Consider the following 21,324-nt stretch of genomic DNA (forward strand, 5'->3'; position numbering starts at 1 on the left):
CTATGCGTAACCCTTTTGTGTCTTCCCTCTGCTCAACACTAAAGTGTCAGGCCTTTTTCATGACAAGAGTGTATTTTTTTGCTGTCCACTGGCATGCCTTAGACATTGATCTATCCTGTATGTATTACACCTTTTGAATATACACACACTGTACACATACTTTCTCAGTTAAATAAAAGTTTGACCTATTCCGTGTACAGCACCTGGATTTTTTGTCCCCGCTACAATCTTCTGTATCATTTACTTTGCCCTAACCATAGATTATCTTCACGCCCATTCTTCTACAGGTGAGGAAAACAATTTTTGCTCACCAGGAACAGCTCCACATTATTGTCATCATTTTCGACTACTTACCAAACTGACATAATTTGTTCATTTTATCTTTTGCAACTCAGTTAGAAACCTAGTGGCATAGATAGAGACACAATACTACTGTTTTACAAGACATCTATTGTATCTACTTTTGCTCAGATAAATACCCAGTAACTGCTGATTTGGCAGGAGGATTGGTAAGGGTACTACTATTCACAGTGTTTCTTTTTTTTTCCTTCTTCTTTAATCTACAGAATAAAGTATTTTATGTACATTGGAACCAGTTAATGCCCTTTAGACAAATTTGTAAGTTGTTTCATAAAGCAGGAAAGACATTGCAGGGAAATATGTGCCAAAAAGCACAGTCAAAAGGCTTCATAAGTTTTATATGTCACTACAAGTCAATGCTGGAGATCAGTTCTAAAACGATCAATACTCAAGAGGAATGTTCTCATCTGGAGAAAATACTGCCCATTCCCCCTTTTAGAATTTGTTCAGTTCTCTATCAAAAGTCCTGGCTCTTCATATATACTTTAAACTATAAATAAACACTGCATAGTTCAATGTTCTTGATTTTCTTTTTTTTTTTTGTTTTGATTTGATTTGAAAAATTATTGCAGTACAATTAATTCCTGTTTGGAGTTCAGTAAGGAGCAAACAGCACGGGAGTATGGGTGGTCCGTATAGGCCCTGGAGCTGGTCGTAGGAGTGCTGGAGGAAGTGCTGAAGTCTGGAAAAGGGTGGCTGCTGGGGCTGTGCGAAGACTGAAGGGGGAATTCACAGCCACAGCAGCAGCTGCTGCTGCAGCTGCTAGCGGATTTGGTAAGATTCGTGGAGCCATCGGCTTTGAAGGTTCCTTTGAAAATACTAATTTTACCTGTGGGGAAGAGAGAAAACAAACAAACAGAGAGACATAATTTGTTCGTATTAGCTACATGACAGGCAGCTTGACTTAAGATCATAAGTGCAAAATCAAGCAAGAGAGGCCTCGTAGTGGCTACTGACTCTATGAGCTGCAGGCTTGTGACAGGAGATACGATCTCCTGCATCGGACAAGGGTGAGCAGGATTTGGTAGGGGACAAAGAGTTTCAATGTTCACGCCTTATCACCGAGACTTATATTTAACATAAGATTAGAAACCAAAGCAAGCCTAAAAAGGGGCTGAGCAATCTGCATCAAAGTAAAGCTGCACGTACCCTGCAAGAATTAAATAAGGAAGAATTAGCCATCAATTAAAAGACGTCCATCTGGACAGCTTTATGATAGAGACCAGAGCAAAATGAAAACATATCCTATTCACTGGTCTGACTAAGAAGGTACTTTTGTGTTTATCATTAGGATGCAAGTTCTACTTAAGAGCTCCAGCTAGCTCCTCTTTGTTAGCTCCTGCCTCTAACAACAAGCAAATAAAGTTTATCTTGCACCAGTTATGAAAATCTCCTATGTTTCACATGTTCAAATAGGTGATAAATTCTATGGGAGCTGCCCTATGTCATCTTGCTGTGTCTTCCAGTGTTTTTCACTATGCTACTGTTCGTTCTTATAAGGACTGTGAAAAAATGGCAGATATTTTAAAACGTTGTCATGAAAAAAATCTTGCCTATATCACTTAGTATGGTGCCAAACCATGGTATTCTTGTTACTGTCACTGAGGCTTCTGCTTTAAAAACGTCTTGTGCACTACCAAATACAATTTAGAAAACTCCTCATTTAGAATTTCCAAAAAGAAAAAAAACACCACCTGAAGCTTTTCCAAGGCTAATTGAAAATACTCACAGAGGTCCATTATGATTTAAGAGAATTTACATCTGGTATACATAAAATGAATGTCGGAGTAGTCTATATAGATTTCTGTAGATTTCAGTGGGATTTCAAGTCTCTAATGAGATGCTAGGAGCCTGAATACCTTTGTTGTTCTGGTTTTATAAGTCTGAGATAAGAATAGAAAGCTCATCCACGGACAAAGAAAAGTTCCCATTGGCTCCGATGGACTGTCGGTGAGTCTGTGTCCTGGCATGACCTGAGGCCCTTTGCAAAGAACATAAACCTGAATATGTGGTATTGAATATACAGAATATGAATACATGTACCATGCCGTGGTACATCTCAGTGTAAGTATGGACTCTTCTCACTCACAGGGAAACACAATTTCTCATGCTTGAATTGAAAGGGTTCAAATAATTAACTTGCACTATATCAGTCTGATATTTTCAACTCCACTGCACCTGGTGAGTGAATAGTCAGAAAGTAAGGACAGGAGCGCTCTGGCATGAACCACCAGAGAGTTTCGTCATTACACTATCACCATATTCCAAAAAATCTGTTGGTTCTTTACCAGCTGGATGGATACAGGATTTTTACTTTTCCTAAAGCTCATTGGCAACTCTGCTGGCCTCAAGGTCCTTTAAAGCTCTGGGAGAGATACTCAGAGGGGACCAGATTCTGTAATTCTCTTAACAGAGGACATAATGAATGCTAGATATGAAATTCCTCATGTTGCCTATGAAAAGCAATGATCTGATCTTTTCCTTGATCAGTGTTACACCCACTGATCCAAGCTGTCTTCTTCCCTTGCTGAGCATTTGACTTTTTCCTCCTTTACATTTAGTAAATACTTTTTTTTCAGCCTTATTTAGAACAGACAAGAACACCCACCCCCTCCCCCAAATAATAATAATAAAAAAAAAAATTCCTGAGTACAAAGTACAAAAAAACCCCAACCCAAAACAACAGGGATCTGATTGTGGTCTAGAATTCCCAGTGAAGGATGTTTTTCATAAGAGGTATTTTCTTGCAGGAAGTTTGGACTATCAAATGCCTGAAAACCTCTTTCTCTCCACTATAGTATTTTATACATGCTGGACATTTGTGGCTTGAAGAAATATCAAGTAAGTCCCAACATTACAAGATTTCTTAACCTCTGAGATAGTACTGTGGGAACTCATAAAGCTTCTTTCTCTGAAGCAGGCAAAACTAGACTAGACAAAGCAGTACAAATTATATTATAAACATGGCATTGGAAAGTTTTTGGTCTAGAAAAGCTATGAAAATGTAGTATGTCCTTTTTCTAACTTCTGTATAAAACAAATTTGGTGATGCTCATACATTTTTTGTCACAAAGAACAGAGACCTTATGTGACTGTTTATATTAAAAGGCTAGGACTAACTTGCCATTCTTGGAGGAATCAGGAACTTTTAATGAAGTTAGATAGATTTTCAGTTAATTTATCAACATGGTTCTGATTTCAAGATAGCTGCAAAACTAGTAATATTTAGCATATACAGTACCTTGCACCTTCATTTCAAACCTCTCTGCAAGTACTAATTAACACATAGGTCAACATTAAGAGTAAAGTAGCCATTATTCATTTCATTTCCAATGAAGTAAACTAAGGGACAGTAAATTACTTGAAAAATTAATGGGGAATAAACAAAAAGTCTAGAGCTCATAAAAAAATTTTACATTCAAAGTAAAATTAGCATGTCTTTGGCTTGTTGCTGTGCTGTTCTGCATTTCAAGTGAGAGCAGTTTTGGTATTTTTCTGTTCAAAACCAAAAAGACTGAATGGAGAACTGCTCTCATCCTTTCTCAGTGCAGCCTCCATTCTACTACACATATCTGTTCAATTATTGCTAACTCATTCTCCCCTTCTTAAATTCCCTTTGCCTCTTTGCTCACCTCTGGCCTGACTTGTATATTGTGAGCAATTGGGAGTGAGGGAGCAGGAAAAGGACATGTTGCCTTTATTTGTCTATGCAGCAACTAAATGGCCTTGATCCTTGGCTGGAGTCTCAGAAATCACCATTACGTAAATTGGTAGATAGAGAACTGTACACAACAGCAACACTAATGTAATAGTTATTTTCATCCCCTGGGAAACAATGCATTTCCTAAAGGAATAATAATGCTGTCAGGGTGGTTTTAGCAATTCCATATCCTACTTACTTCATTACATATTTTCTATTCCTTTCAGTATAGCTTATATGTATTGGAGACCTTGGTCTTCCTGGTGGATTACTAAAAAACCCTATGGGGTTATTTCCTTACTAGTGGATCTACAAGAATGGTGCACTGCATTATGCTACAACAGCTAGGAAAGCTCCTATGCAACGGAATTGTGCATGAATATACCACTCATGAGAGGTGCCCCAACAAGGACACACTTTCTGTTGCCAAGAAAAGAGCTTTAACTCAACTTAAAGAGAATTGTGTTTTCACAGAAAAAAGCTCCATATTCTGCCTGCATTAGAGAAAATGCTCAAGGCATAAGGGGCTAAACTCTATGAGGCCAGTGAATCAACACCCTCCCTTTGCCAAAACCATCTATAAACCCTTACAAAACACCATGGCACATAAAACAATCATGCAGTTTATCTGATGGAGAAAAATGTCAGAAGTTTCACTATCCCACACACAATATAAGCTGTCTCTTAAGTAATGGCAGGATCCCAGAGAGTTTTTTATTAAAAAGTAAACCTTTTTTCTCAGCTTTTGAAGCTACTAAGAACTATGTTTCTGATAGTTTATCCTGGCAATTGAAAATGTGACCAGAACCATCCTGAAACTGAGTGGAATGAAATGAGAGATGGATTTTTTTAATTGTTTCAACTGTTATCTGAATAATTTTCTAAAAAAGGACAGAATAAAGGTTTTATGTTTTATAGAGTTTTATTTAGTCATTTCATCACTATTGTACTTGGTGAAAACTGGAAAAATCCTGTTTGACAGCTGGATGTTTCTTTCATCTCTTGCTCTCTAATGACCTTTGAAACAAACTTCTTTTCTGAGGTTGTTCAGAGTAGCTACAAAAACAAGGACCCACAGGTTGTAGTCAGCACCCACCAAAGTGTATAAAAAGTCCCTTGTGGGCTCCCATGGGCTTATTCAGCCACTTGTATACTACCATTGCTTACACTATTCCTCTCATTTTAAACATTTTTCCACTTACATTTTCTAAACCCCCTATTCATCAGGGTTAAAATAAAAGCAAAATAAAAAGCTGATTGGCTTACCCCTAGAGGATGTGTTCCTTTTTGGAGTTTGTTGTATGGGCTGTATTTAGGTTTAGGCGGCTTCCCAGCAGCTCTGTCTTTGTGCCTTCTACTGCTTATGTGCTGTTAAAATACATTTGGGGGAAAAAAAAAAAGAAGAAAAAAAAAGAAGAGTGATAGTTCCTTAATAGATCATTTCAGGTTCTGCTTTACACAAGGGTGCTCCAATACTTAAGGCTCCTGCTCTCCACAACAGCATTACTTTGACTAATTCAATAACAAATGGGAATAGGGTCTGTTCCAATTTGAACGATCCTTTGTGCATCACATATTGGGACTGTGATTTTCCACAGTGCTCAGTTCAACTCTGCTTCCACTGTAGTCAATGATTTTCTCACCTTTGTTAACTTCAACAAGACTTGAATCATGTCAAAGACAGCAGCCTTTGAAAAATTCCTCCCTATCTCTATAAAGCACCCATCAAATTCAATCCACTGCTGATAAAAAGTTTTGGAAGAATATTAGATAGTAGAGCATCCCCTATTCTGGGGGGAGAGGGAGAAAGGTCACAAAATTGTTTAAATCCCTAAGAAGCCTGGAGATCCTTTTAAGATTTCAGCTGAAAGATGGTTACATATCAAACTAAGTGACACTGAAAAAACCCCACAAAATCCATTATCTTCTTCATACAATCTATGAGATTTTACAAGAATCCTTCTATACAGACTTTATTGCAGTATTAGACGTAAGGGACATTTTTCAGAACTACATTTTTACTTTGATTTGCATTCTCAAACAAGTTCTCACAAAAAAAAGACAAAGAACTGGACATTTTTTTTCCTGAAAGCAGCAAGACAAGTATTGCTACTGTCCATTAGTGAATTTATCTTCATTCTTGTAAAGTTCCTTAACAAGTATTTAATTCCAAAAGGCATATGGAATTAAAGTAAGTGTTTTTCAGAACAAAAGCTTTGTTCATCTGAAGAATGACTGAACATAACTTAGTGTAATTGCAATTTAGAGGTCATGCTTCTCAGTTACAGAGTAACACTGATAAAATATATTACAAATCCTCTCCATCCCGCATTTCTAAGCAGGTTATTCAGCGTTCTGTGAAAGTACTGGCTGCACCCACCTCCACATCTTTGTCAAGGCAAATATCATGCAGTACACTCAATGGCAGGGTTTATTAGCTTGTGGCAATTATAGTAGTCTAAAGACAGTTGTAATATGTTGCAGCTCACAGCTTCTATAACTCTTTAAGAAATATATATAATCAAGAGCTTTTGAGACAACATATTCCATGCAAGGGAAAATCATATCCAAAACAAAACATACAGTGTGGCAGCCAAGTACAACAGGCAAAATCTGTAAGCTCCATTTGGATGCAAAATGTTAGACTGACACATGCTGATTGTGTTGGTACTTTATCACCATGAAACAAAGAACAGCCAAGGATTCACACTGCAAGCTAGCTGAGTACCTGTTTCAGTTGTGTCTCAGAGTTTACGTGCACATCACATATTTCACAGTGAAATGTTTTGTTCTGAAGGCCTGTGTTTCCTTTATTCACAGGTCCTTTGCCTTTTACGCCTGCCCGGGGAAAGGCTTTTATGGTTCCACTTCCATTCCGAGCTTCCAGCATAGTTTTGTGCTTAGTCCCTGGAGACATTAGAAATGGGAAACAGAAACAACTTTGGCAATTTGGTTGCATTCATTGTTTTATTTTCTTTTTAAAAGTAAATCATATGAGCCTCAGCTTGGTGCCACGTGCTATCCTTGGAATATGCCTGTGTTTGTCTGTATCAGATTCATACCAATGTAACAGTATTTCACATCTGATATTTAATTATTAAATTACATATCTGTAGGTAATGCGCTAGAACAAAGCAAGCACACCAGTAAGTAGTGGCACAATCAGGTATCCTGATGTGAAGTTAAATGGGTGTGACTTTTCTCATTAACTCCTGCTGCTAATAAGACCTGAATTGTAGTTGCAAAGGAAGAGTAATTTAGCTATTAAAGATGTAGTTGGCTTTGATTTGTAGTCCTCCTGAATGGATTGATAAACAGTATGTATTACGTAGCTTACACTTAAATCTGCAATTAACTAATTAGTCTCCAAATCAAAAAGGGGCAGAGTTTCCTGGCAGCAACCTATGGATCCTTAACGGCCTAGACAGAAACCAAAATCTGTGAGAAATATACATGTGAGAAAAATGCACTTGCGTTTTTCATTAAAATAAAGATTGGATAGAAAACAATAGTGCCCTGTTGCTTTACCTTTATTCAGACCAAACAATTTCTTACACTGTTGACTTCCATGCAGGTAGTGTGTGATGATAATGGACTACTACCATGTATAGAATTAGTGTTCCACTGATAATTGTTGTATGGATCCACATATACACTTTTACAAGCATGCACGTGTGTGAGCATACACACAGTTTATCAGCATAGGCAGCAAAAACTTGGAGGGTTGGGTTTAAATATTCAGAATAACGTTTTGGCTCTCATCTTGATCAGAAAAATGTTTAGAGACTAAACCTTATATGAAGTTAAATAGGTTAAATGGGTACAGCTTTATGAACTTGAATTTTCACCAGTCGAAGACCTGGCATGCAGCAAACACAGCATTCAAAACTGATTAGGCTTTGTTTCTCCTAAATACCAACAAATTATAATTTCCTTTTTAAATTAAGTGGATTCTATGGACATTCCAAAGTTATTCCTTTTTTTATTACATCATAAAACCATTGATCATTTTGCTGCATGTATATCATCACCGACTCTATGTTTCAAACCTAAGGTTCTCTGTCTGTCTCTTAACTCAGTTTACCCTGCTGGCAGGTAACCCCTGACATCCAAAACCAGCAGTTTTTCTGTAGGACAGTTATAGGTGTTCATTGCCACCATATTAAATTCCAAGATCTTTCAACCCTGCTCACCACAAAGCCAATCAATAAGATGCTTAATATAGTGACTGTGAATGATGGCTCTCTACTACTGGAACTTATCGATGCTACTAGCTCTAATAAAAAGAAAAGGTTTAAAAATTAAGAAAGATGGAGGTAAGCCATTACCCATTCAACTCTCATGCAGCAGTTGCTATAAGTTGATGAAAACAAAGGAAAAATATACATAATTTTAACAAGTTATTAACAGACAATAAGGAGCTAAGAATTCTAACTCTCATCATTGAACTCTGACTGACGCTCCCTCTTTCAGCCTTAATTTGTTAGATTTCAAACAAAACTAATGGCATTCATACTTAGTCTGCTAGCTGGCACAAACAAAACTATGCAAACTCTGAACACCAAAGGTAATGAAGCATGAGCTGTCATTTAGCTCTATAAGGTTTGGAAGCTGCAAAAGCTAAAATGTAAGAAAATGGGTAACTTGCATGCAATAAAATTCCTTTCTTCCCCCTTTATGAAAGCCTCTTTGCCTGTCATTTTTATTCTTTAATAGTTAATGAATTCCATGTAATTGCCAGTTTTCTGCCACCTCCTCGTCCCCTGCTGCAAGAGATCTAATCTATTCAGGGGAAGATAATTGCAGAGCTCTTGAGACAGAAGGAAAAAAAGGAAGAAAGCAAGCACTGCTCCATCTCACCACTGTTGTGCGCCTCCAGCTGCGAGGCAGAGTTGACAGCAACTTTGCATAGTGAACAGTACAGCAGTCTTTTTGCTTTTTCTTCCTCAGTCTCAACGGAAGGGCATGTGGTGCTGCTAGTGGCTGTCGTGGGGATTTTCTCCACTTTAGAGGTGATCTCAGTTGTCATAACACTGCTCTTCCGGATTTCCACGGTTGTCATCGTTGATATTGCTGGTGTCCCTGTGGTAATGTCTGTAGGCAAAGAAAGGAGATGGAAGGAAACAACAAAAAAAAAGGTTGTGACCTTTGGCATTTGCTTGTTTGCATCCTAATGCCTTAACCACACAGAGAGCCAGATCATGCTGATGATGGTTTGACTAATGGTAATGAACTAAACCTGACCTTATTCTTTGTATTTTGTGTGGTTACAAAATACAGTACTCCCATGTATTGTAATGCCATGTATTCTGCAGTGTGCTAACACCCAGTAAGTACAGAATTCATAAACTGAAAAGACAGGTCATTAAGACTGTACTGTACAACTGAAAGATAATCCACTAAAAGAGGTCATGTAAATTACCAGTACAATAGGCAGTTAAAAATTATATGCAGTGCTTCAGATGCATAAACTGCCATAGTACTGCATAATATTACACTGATTGAGTAGCCAAGCTAAAGTTTTAACATTCTGTACTAATAAAACTAAAATGAAAATAATTGTCTATTCTTGATATCTGATAAAATAAAATGTTAAATTGATACTTCACTTGATATTAACCAAAACTAATATTAAATGAATGAGGGTAATTATTAATACACAGTATACATTTATCCATGCATTATTATTATCCATTATTGCATACTAACAATACATACTAATAATAGTAATTAAATATACAACATTCTGTATCTGAGACCTACACAAACAATAAGATTTCTGATCTGTGTATCAGTGGTATGTTTGGAAAAACTGCAAACATGTTATATACCTAAATCTATTTGGAAACCTAGTGCTTGCATGAAAGAACTTGTGCGTTTTCTGTAGATTTCAAATCCAAGAGAGAGAAAATACACAAGGATATTATGGTTTGAATAATATATACATGACATTCGGATATGGCAGTATCATTTGGTAGTTAAGTACTTAGCAGCGTAGAAGACAGTAAGATCCAGCAATGAGCCAGTGGAGAAGCTGGCAAGTAAGGGACAGCAAATGGAGAGAAGGGACAGGACCCGCTCTGCCTTTGCAGTGTTGTATATTGTCCTATTAAGCCTACTGAATAGCAGCTTCCTCCGTAAGAAATCTTAGTTACTTTACTGGGATACTCCTGGAATTGGGTATTTTCCAACACAGACAGCTCATTTTGGTTTCATACATCCCTTTGTGTTAGTGGTGCTCTACCTGTACTATGCTTTATTCATTGCCATCTATTAGAATAGGCAAAATAACAATTCTTTGGCTTACAGACCTCAGTATGTGCTGTGGTACAGGAGGGACACAACTAACTGATGCCGCAGAGGTGTGTTTCAGACTAATACTGTTCAACAACTTCATTAATGAAGAACACACCTATTAACTTTGCAGTCAACAGCAAACTGGGAGCAAGCACAAACACACCGAGAGACATGATTCAAAACAGTTTTAATGCATTGGAGAAACAGTCTAGAAAATTAGATGCTTTTCAGTGAAGGCAATTGCATGAATCCACACTCAGGAGGATTAATCTGATCTATTAAAACAGGATGAAGAACAACAGCCCCAGTACTGCTTTTGGGGGAGGGGTTTTTTTTGATTGATTTTGTGTTGTTGTCTTTGTTTGTTTGCTTGTTTTTCAGAAAAAGCTTTCAGTAGCAGATAACAAGATGAACACAGATCTCATATCATTGTGTTATGAAAAAAGTCCCCGCCATATTGAAAATGCAAAGTGAAAGATTTATGAAGTATCTTTTTCTCCTCTAATCAGCACTAGAGGCCCAATGTCCAGTCTGGAGACTGCAACGTCAAAAATTAACAATTACTTGCTTTGTTGTTAATCCAGCAGCAATACAAATACAAACCAACAAGAGAGGGGTTGCAAGGGAGGAAGCCAAAACAAATTAGAGGTTTTGCAAACATGGACTGTGAATATGGAAGATGAAGGGTAAACACCAACAGCATTTTCCGTACCCGTAGAAGGGAGCTAAAAAGAAGAAAATAAACTCTCCTCCCTGATCCCTCCTAATAGGACAAGGACTACTGGATTACATCAAGAGAGACTTAGATTAGATATCAGGAAATTCTTTCTAATAATAAAGCTTGTAAAGCCTGAGAATAGCCTACCTGCAGAGATCTGGAAATGTTGCCTGCTGGAGGACTTGGAACTGGCTGAACAAATATCTGCAGGAGCAACCCAGGTATGATCCCCTTTCAGTCAGTGGAATAGAACATTTGAAGTCTTATCAATTTCTATACATTGTGTATTTTTTAATGTTTCTATATATTCTCTCAAAGGGTTTTTAAAAAATATTATTCATAAAACCAAGAAAGCAGAGTTTGTGATGTGAATATTCTACATACTGCCAGACATTAAAGTGGCGTATAGCAAAAATAAGGTCCCACTCCAGGTCTACTCAAAGGTTTTTTTTTCCCTGAGAGTGAGTCTGGAGGGTGCTGAGGTACTGGGGATGTCAAATACTGGTGCAGAAGGAATGGCGTTACCTTGCTGAACATTCTGTTCTTATTTATTATTTTTTACAGACCAACAATAATGTTTCAAAAGAAAAATACTGTTTTGAAATATTAAGCCTTTTGTTGGGAAACTGATGAGCAAATGAAGCCTTTGTAGATCTGTCCACAAAATTATACATTTAACTAGTCACTCCTTTCCCATCCCAGAAAATCTGTGTTGCTGTTGGCTTTCCTTAAATTGAAAGTTGCTGCAGTGAAATTATTTTCATCAAAAGCCCACTCCCAGCAGTACACAACACTGCTTTTAAAACTTCAGTTTCTCCACCCTGGGACTACTGTAGAGTAGTAGGTCTAACCAATGTACTTTCCTGGTGAAAAGGAAGGCAGAGGGCAGACAGCACCAGCGAGAGGGAAGGAAAAGAGAAAGAAGACATTAACATTCTCTAAGGATTGATGGCAAGGTTGGCACTCATTCTAATCTTGCAGGAAATTAGATATGTACATCAATCACCATTACCAGCTTTGCAGTGCAAGGGTCAGTATTTTGCCATAAGCAAAATATAGATCACAATTTCTTTATTTTCATAGGAAAACCTGAGGCAATGAACAAAAAAACCCACTTAAATAACTGCAGATTTTATTCTGCTTCAAATATCTGACCTCCTATATCTATGCTGATCTAATATTTCACCACGTAATCATTTTAAAGTGAAAAGAACACCCTACTCCTTTTGAGGGTATTTTGAGATGCATGTGTGAAAGCAGCATTGTATATAAAAATTAAACTAAAACCAGTAAATGTCACCAGCATATTCTTCAACTAACAAAAATATCAAAGTTCAGAGCATATATTCTGCTCATATACCTTTCAAAAGTTGCCCTATATTAATACGCTATATATTCCACTAATGCAAATGCATTAATGACATCAAAACATATACAAGAAAACCATCCAAGTTCACCATCTAAAAGCTGTAACACATTTAAAGATGCAAAGCTGCTCCTCCTCATATAAACTTCAAAATTATCTGCAGAAATTAAGGGGAAAACATTCTAAAAACTGTCAAGTAAGCTTACAAAGAAGGAATTCAAATCCCCTTCTCACCAGAACTTCTAACCTAAGGAGCATGTGTCTCTTTGAATATATTACAGTGTTGCTGCCTGTAGACAGTTCAGTGCCCTAAATACAGGCCACAGCATTAAAGGTATAAGGGATTAAAAAACCCAAACAATCAGAGAGGAGTAGGAAGGCATTTGAACTGATGCCTTGAAGACTGAATCAGCATTTCTTAACATTATATTATGGCAGTGCTTTAAGAACTATTTCAATAACAAATGATCTAAAATCGAGCTGGAAATTCAGTCACAGTCAAATGGAAGATTTGTTTCTGGTGACGCAGGCTTGCAGCACTGTGCTATTTTCATACCAGTGGCCTGCAGCAAATATTCATTACTGCAACTGTCACTGCTTGGCTTTGGCATAGAAGCTGATTGCTAATATTGTATGGAACTGGACTCCAGCAGCAAAAAAAGGGAACACTTCAGGATTCACAATAATCCATTTGTGTTCCTGGTCTTAATATAGCAACAGAATAAAAATTAAAAATACAGAAAACTTACATTAAAATGTAATCTCGGTCACCAGCAAAATCAAAGATTTATTTTAACAAGAAGACAAAGCCAGATGAAAAACATTCTGTGAGAACTGGCTCCTTTGGGTACTACAGATACCATAGTTCAAGTGGAAAACTGCAAGTGTATGATTAAGGTCCTCCTAACTAAGCAGGATTAATTTTATATCCCAGCTACAAGACTCATGAATTTTCTTCAGGCTGAAGAAACAGAAAATTACAACTCGTTTTTTTCTTCTGAGTATGTGAAAGTCTCACTCATCAGTTCCTGCTACTAAGCATAAGAATTTCTTATCCTGAAACTATAAATAGACCCACAGAGAGAAAAGTGCTCTGACTTCAAACAAATCACAACTATTTATGAGTGTGTTTTTTCTTCCGCAATTTCAAGTGGCATGCATTTAAAAATATCTGATTTAGCACATACCCATGCATTCTGGTCTCATTTAAATCAACCTTTGCCTTTGACAAAAAAGGATTGAGCATTTGGCCCATAATGCTGTCCAGGAAAAACAAAACCAACCCAAACAATGCCCGCCCCCCACCCCCAAAACTAGCAAGCACATTCTTTCTCATGACAAACAGAACTTGATATGAAATATTTCCCTATACTATAAGACCTCTTAGTATTGCAAAAACATTTCAGCTGGCTCACTTATAGCAAACCCACATCAAGTAACAGAATGCTCCCGTACGGGTGCTCAATACTGGCATGTTCAAAAGAGTCTCGGCATATTATTTTCCTGCCTACTAAGAACTGGGTCCTCAGTTTCCTTGGGCTGCTTTGAAAATCCCATGTTCCATGTCCTCTGTGGTAATTACATTTGAAGAAAAGATGTAATTTCTTTTGAATCTATAAATGTAACAGTGGAGTACATACATAAAAAACAAAGCACCATCCCAAAAATAACTGTGACTGACTTTTTTTCATGCTTGGCAGACTTTCTGTACTCATATGCTAAAACATAAGCATGTGTGCTAGCACATTGGCTGGCTCTGGCACTTAAACAAAACAATTTGAGGAACTTTGACTCAAATGTATTGACTCCTCCTCCTTTATATGTGCAGAATACAAACTTGCATATTTTGTGGTTGGTGGATATTTGGCCTGTTACTATATATTGTACAGAAAATTCTTTTGGTATCATATTATGAAAATTCCAGTCATTAGACTTAGTTTTACATTCAAACCCTGGATTCAATCTATTTTTTATAGATATATCCTTCGCAGAATGGGTATCTTTTTCTTGGAGAGTCAGAAGTATATTTTTGAACTTAGAAGAACCCATGTAATTTTTTTGTAAGAAAAAACTAATTACAACAGCATGGTTTAGAGAGTTAAGTGCCGTACATCACAGGGGTTTTTGGTATAAAAGATCAAAACATCTGAATTGACAGTTGTGTAAATCATTACTGTATGATAAGACCTCCTTCAGTGAAGCAACATGAAACATTGGAAATCATGATATTTACCTGATCTTTTACAGCATGGATACTAATTAATATGCCATAATGGAAGAGTCAGGAGCTCTGAAGTAATAAACAAAGCTGTGTATGACCAAACAGAAACAGAATTTGAAAATTTTTGATGAGCTGCCTTTTCTGATCTTGTTTTTTAAACACCAGCTATTCACCTGTTTTGTCTCCCTTCCCCTGTCACTGCCCTGGCTTGTCAGTCACTTTTTTGCTCAAGTTCCTTGTTACTTTGTTTTGTCTAGATGTCCACTGTGATTGCTTTTGATATCCAGAAAGTGAAAGGCTGAATGTATCTAAGGTATCACCCGAGCCTTTGCTCAAATGTACAGAACAAGCACTACTGAGAAACTGAAGGACTGCAAACTTTCCCAGGACCAGCATGAAAGCCAAATTCCAGGAATTTTCTTGGTTTGTAACTGGAGAAGCAATGACCTCAGTATTTTGACAAGTCCCTGTTTTTTAACACTTAAATAAATTACATTATACAGTGTTCATCAGTCAGAAGCAAAAGATGAAGAAACAAATGGCTCCACAAAAAGTGGCCTCATTTTACTGCTGCCTCTACTCCATGCTTCCCGGTGACATGCCTTGGTGGTGACCTGATGGGAGGGAGACAGAAAACAGGACGTTTGGTGACACAAGGTGTCCGCAGAGAAAGCGAGATTGAAGAGTAAGTAGGAAACTTCACATATTTGCTCTGTGGATTTTTTTCCTCCAGTTAAACTCAATTCTGCTAAGTCCTAAAATGACCTTCTTCATTAATTAGCAGTACACAATTTTCTAATGAAATTATACCTCATTTTTACTAGCAGTTCCCTTGGTTTAAAGCACAGTTCATTAATCTTGAACAGGATTAACCGCAGAGGGATGACTGCATTCCTGTTGAGGTTAATTGAACAGAGCTGGCAGCAACAGCAACAGCTGGGGGTAAAAGGCCTGTGGAAAGGGAAGGAGGAAGGTAGGGAAATGTCACACTGCGTCCGAGTTTTGGGTTCTCGGGCAAATGTAGCTGACAAAAACGTGACTGAAGGAAAGGAGACGATGAGGAGAAACCATTTATTTTTCAAGTTATTTTAAGCAACTCTCGGTGACGACAGGGTTTGGGCGCTGAGCCGTCCGTTCTATGCTATAGATTTCTCCTCAGCCAGGCAGAAGACAAAAAGCTTTCACCAGCTACGAGTGAAAGGGTCCCTGCACATAGAGCTGCAGGGGGAAGAACAGGTCGCTGGCTGAAGCTACTCTTGCCATTTAATTAATGAGATTTGTGTAGTGAAAAATTCAATCTGAAACCAGGACAAAGTGTTTGTTTAAAGGGTGGAACTCACAGTCAAGTGCAAAGAGGATTTTTGCAGGTTGTGGTCTCAGGGGCCCTGCTAAAGTAACACATTTTCTATTTCGGCTCTAACTTGAAGGTTATACATAAGGCAGGGTGCTAGATTTCAGTTCGATAGTTACATTTTTATTTTGGAGGCTGCACTGTAAAACATTGCTTTTAAGATAAGGAATAAAATGTGCACATGGTGGTTTGATCACATATATAGCAGGAAAGCTGTATTATCCTATACATAGGTCTCTCATGCTTGGCAACATCAAAGGCTACGCTGGCAAACTGCCACTAGTTTTACATCTGCACATGCTTCAGTATGCATTTCCCAACTTCTAACTAAAAGCAAACACAATCAAAAATATATTTATAGTTAATTTTAATGCATGAGCAAAAATGGAGCATCAGTTGTGTTTACCACGAGTAAAAAACAAGGAATTGAAAACAATTCCTTAAAAGCTAAAAGCCCACTAAAGAAAAAGGTTCTGTAAGATATACTGCAGTAAAGTGAATTTGCCTTGAATGTACCTTTCTGCAGCATGGAGGCCAACATGTGCACAGCAGTCCCCATCCCCGTTAAACCCTCTTATCCTCTGAAACAGGTCAGCTGCACATGAACCGCCTGTTCCTCCTTGGCTCGTATTGAACTAGAGACTCTGCCCAGGGATATCTGGGAGATTCAGCTTTGGCCAGAAGTCATCCGGAGACAGCTATAGCAGTGGAAATGAATGGATGGTTGCATTCCCATGTCCAGGAACACCCTTGGCACCGTGTGAATCACTACTGTAGACAATAGTCCAAAATACTATTTAAAAATAGGCCCTGCCTCACCACCAAGGTCTAGGTGATATGAATTATACCTAGTCAGTACTGGAGGCAGTACTTCCCCAAGGTGAATTCAGGGAGCAACTTTTGTCTGTGTCACTAACAGCAATGGCTTCAAAATACTACCCTTCCCCACCCAAACACCCATTAGGGCTTTAACTCAAGTTAAAGACTCGACTCAAGTCTTCATGTACCTGGAACAACAAATTGCTGTTACCGAGGCCAGTACATAACTATGATTCAGCCTCTGCCTGCTACTCCTGCTGCCCGCACATGCCTGCCCCGCAGACATGGGGAAGGAAGCAGCAGCCAAGCTGTTCTCTTTCACCTTACACTATCAGCTGCAGTGATGGAAGTGAGCTTTGAAAGGGGGTCTCCTAAACTCCCCTTCTCTTTAACAGAAACGTAGAGCAGACACAGTCCAGGCTATACGCTACTGGAGGCCAAGAAGTATTTTTCACAAAACAAGCAGGCTGGCAAAGCCTATTTAAAACTTGATATCAAAAACAATTTACTGTGGAATTTCTCCCCCCAGCAATCTGCCACCAAACACAAAGAAGCGTGGAGAAGTATTAATCACTGGCAGAAGGAGAGAAAATGCATTGCTTTCATTAATCAAATGGAACAAGGAAAGAACGAGTGCACTGCAGTGCAGATTGCACAGGATCGCTCTCCATTTTGAGCAGGGAGTCAATTTTTTTTGCATCTTAAGCAAGTTGAATGTCCTCCTTAAAACCTCCACCTAAACTGTAGGTTTCAAATCAGATTTATAGTCCTAGAACCTAGAAGTAAATTAAAATAACTGGACTCCAACTCAGAAATTCTGAGAACTCTGGCTTCTGACTGCCCTCATACGTGTAATACTTCATGGCATTCTCCTGTCTTGAATCCAGGAATAATTAAAGCTATTCCCTTTACAGCAGCTTACTTCCTTTACTGGAGAGCACCGAGCTAGTAAATCTGGTTTTGGCAATAAACTAATGTTGTGTCTAATATAGGAATTGTCAGAAGATGTACAAGCATCTGTTGTAACTGTATAACTTTTATTCAGTGGAGTGAAGTCAGGGAAAGCAGTGAGAAGACATGTATTCTTTCAGACATCTGTCTTGGAGTGTACCATAAGTAGAGCCTGTAGCAGATGTGTTCTGTGGACTGATCAGCAATGGCTTTCTTACAACCACCTGCTCTTCCCTAAGTAGTGGAGATACCAAACACCCAAATTTTGGAGGAACAAATTTCACAAGGAATTGATGAGAGAACAGAACGGGACATGGTAGTGTTATTATTCTTAATCTATAGACTAAAGAAGTGTTTTGACTTTTCTGCTATCCCATTTAGATTGTTAGCAGTCCTCTTCAGTTCAATGCTTTTACAAGGAATTTTTCCTTTGGCTGATCACATACTGTTGGTAACGTTTCATAAATTGACAGGTGCATCCCAAGAGTAGCATCCAATTGATGCCAGGGAAAGGAAATCTCTTGCAATTTCCAGAGAGTCTGCGAAAGGATCTTTTACTACTCACAGCTGCAGTTACTATGACCATCTATTTAACTTGCTCTTACATCTCCAGCAGGTTCTATCATCTAAATCTTCCTACTATTGCCTGCATCCCTTCTACTCCTTCCCCTCTCCAACCCACCGCGGGTCACTTCTGGGCTAGGACTGGAACAATGGGCTTATGAAACACCCTGTGTCATCATTACACTTAAAGACATTGAATGAGGTTTACAGAGTTGCACAGATAATCCAGACCAACAATTTCTAAATAGCTTGCTGTCAACATAGTTTTTGGAATGATTTACAGATTTTGCTTTGATTTTTCTTACTTTTTTAAATAAAACAATTATTTTGTGCAACACCAGCAGTCTGCATTGGCTATCACGTCAGTCTTCACTTTCAGGCAGCCTGCTACCAACTGAACTATTAGTCTAATTACAGTAGCTGGCAGAAGAAACATGTTAAGTAAACTACAGTGAGGTTGGCTGGATGGTCCTGGAATTAAGCAAAGAGCAAGAGAAACCTGTCTACTTCTGTAATTTAGTGAGTTCCCTCTCATCAAATTTTCTCTTTGTCAGGAGAGTCTGAAACAACTCTTCATCTCTTCCAGTGGCACTTTGTGGCACCATCCACACATACCCAGCAGAGAGGTTATCAGTGCTTTGCTGTTTGGGATGTTTATCTAGTCAATATCATAATTTTATCAGGCAAGCTCTCTACAGAAGCAAAATGGAAGTGATGCTTTCCTAGCCCAAAGCTGTTCTGGTAAATTATATAAAGTCTTCTGCACACAAGGGAACAGTGAAAGTCACAAATGCATTTCATAATGGCACCATTCATAGATATCACTCCTAGTTTCAAAGCTTATAGAATCAAATATATTATTCGATACACATAATATACACATAAAACAATTATGGGTTTGTATTTTAGGACACAAAGCTAGCAGAATAGACCTTAATACGGAAATGACTGCTCTTAGTTTGCAGTGACAGAAGAAGAGAGCAGCTGCATATTAATGAAAATTAGCATCAAAACGGCAGCACAAGACTAGCTTTAGCAAACATTTGCAGGATCTCGGATGAGGCACTTAATTCTTGCTATGCTTTGGCCTTTTCTTATACATTCTCTTCTAAGGCTGATATTAAAGGCATATGTTATCTGGAAAACTAAAAGTGACATACATTAATACTCATAGTGACATAGTTAATTTGTTGGAAGCTTTTGTCCAATACTTGCAAAGACAAAAGTTCTGTCATGTTGAGTGAAGGTAGCTAGGTTGTAAGTGGTGTGATTCTTAGGCAATTAGTCACAGGCGAAGTGAGCTACAATCTGTTCAGAAGAAATGTCATGGAGGGACATTTGAAGAAAACAGCCCTATGCAACAGGAGCAGGGCTGCTAATAATTGCAAACTGTTTGTGTTATTTCTGTAATGGTCAGACTTTTCACATTTTGTTTTCCCGTAGGGGAGGATATTAATGAGCATAATTACAGTTTTTTATTAATTTCTTTCGTAAATCCAAATTGTCATTCTCTACATGTGCCACATTTTCCTTTGTATGCAGTTCTTTCCCTAACAACATAACACAGTAGCAACAAAAGTGGTTTCAGCTTCCCTTCTAAATGTGGCTGCAAATACTACACCACTTACAAGATCATACCCTAGCTCCCTCTGTTAATTTTTTGTCCTTTCTTGTACATGACAGTTATTCGGACATCAGTAGATCTGACATCATTCACACCTGGCATTAGCTCTTAGAAAAGAGAAAGGGAGAAAATAAAAGTTCTCTTTAGGAGTGTAATATACTATACTGCTGGTTCCTTAGTTTTCATTGTGTCATATCTCTCTCCCATGTACACTGTAACAGAGAAAAATATATGAATAAGAGTCCATGAAAGCAACAATATAAACCCAGATATTTGAAAGTTGCCCTCATTTGCAGCTATTTTATGAACAACTGAATGTATTTTTCATATTCATGTTTACACAGTGTCTAGGTGAATAGGTGCAATTTGCCTGCCTCAAAAGCCTTTCAGCCATATAATTATTTGTTCATGAACATGCAGGTTTGAAGTATCACACATCTGCAACAATCAGATCACCATTCCACAGCCACACCTTTACTCAGCTTAGCATCAGTGACTTTTCTTTAAAATCCACTTTTGCTTCATAAAAAGTAATATTTTTAGCACTTCTATAATGCCATCAGATCTTATCTCAATTCCTGTTCAAAGACCTGTTGAGAAGCAGAATACACAGAGAACAGGGAAAAACAGTAGCAGCTACAGCACACGATTAAAACCAATAATCCAGAATAATTCTGTGTAAAGTCTGGGGGATTGCTGGAGGGCTGGGGGTTTCTATGACGTAGAGCGTATTTTACCTCCCCTTGCTTACACCTCCTTAATATCTAGCAAATAATAACATTAAGTTTTTAAAATTTTTCAGGGGAAAACTGCTGCACTTTTTAAAAAAAAGTTATTAGATGAAAAATATGGAATTAACAGCCTAATTCTTTGTGTTAGCTTTCAGAAATCTTGGAAAGCAGTCGTAGTATGACTGCATTAGAGGAATAACAGCAGCTGCAACAACAAATATGTGAACACCCTTCATCTTCTGCAGCATCCAGGACAAGAACATTCTGAAACAAAACTTCAAATATGCCAGTCCCTGAAATGGCAATATACACTATGAAATGCAGGTTTCGGCCTTTTAGATAATTTCATTGTTTTCATTTATGGAAACTAGAAATGATTAATTCACAATGTAAAGAATTTGGCCAACACTTGCACAAAGAGTTTTCTTACGTAACATTTATGCATTAGCCTTTTGGCAGGCAGGTAGAGAGCTTGCTTAGCACTCCTTCAGAAAACCTGCATCAGTTGTGACCTTGTAAGCCAATTGATTATAGTGGTACTTTAGCTACAGTCTTAGAAGATATATCTATATAGATTTTTAAATTTTTTTTTTTGGTGAGTGGGAGCAAAAAACTGTAAATT

At 37.9% G+C, this 21,324-nt stretch overlaps 1 protein-coding gene across 1 annotated transcript in view; it reads right to left on the bottom strand.

Moving 5' to 3' along the window:
• Positions 1-369: 369 nt before the first annotated feature.
• The window catches only part of ZNF385D (zinc finger protein 385D), a 143,296-nt gene continuing 122,341 nt past the window's right edge, over positions 370-21,324 (bottom strand). The window contains exons 4-7 of the mRNA XM_010585905.1: positions 8,921-9,154; positions 6,789-6,967; positions 5,327-5,428; positions 370-1,189 (exon numbers count right to left, since the gene is read on the bottom strand). Of these exons, the coding sequence (XP_010584207.1) occupies positions 956-1,189; positions 5,327-5,428; positions 6,789-6,967; positions 8,921-9,154 (749 nt within the window). The 3' untranslated portion in view covers positions 370-955. The remainder of the gene's footprint in view (positions 1,190-5,326; positions 5,429-6,788; positions 6,968-8,920; positions 9,155-21,324) is intronic.

The sequence above is a fragment of the Haliaeetus leucocephalus genome, unplaced genomic scaffold (assembly GCF_000737465.1).
Source record: "Haliaeetus leucocephalus isolate CR32 unplaced genomic scaffold, Haliaeetus_leucocephalus-4.0 Scaffold135, whole genome shotgun sequence".
Lineage (NCBI taxonomy): Eukaryota > Metazoa > Chordata > Aves > Accipitriformes > Accipitridae > Haliaeetus > Haliaeetus leucocephalus.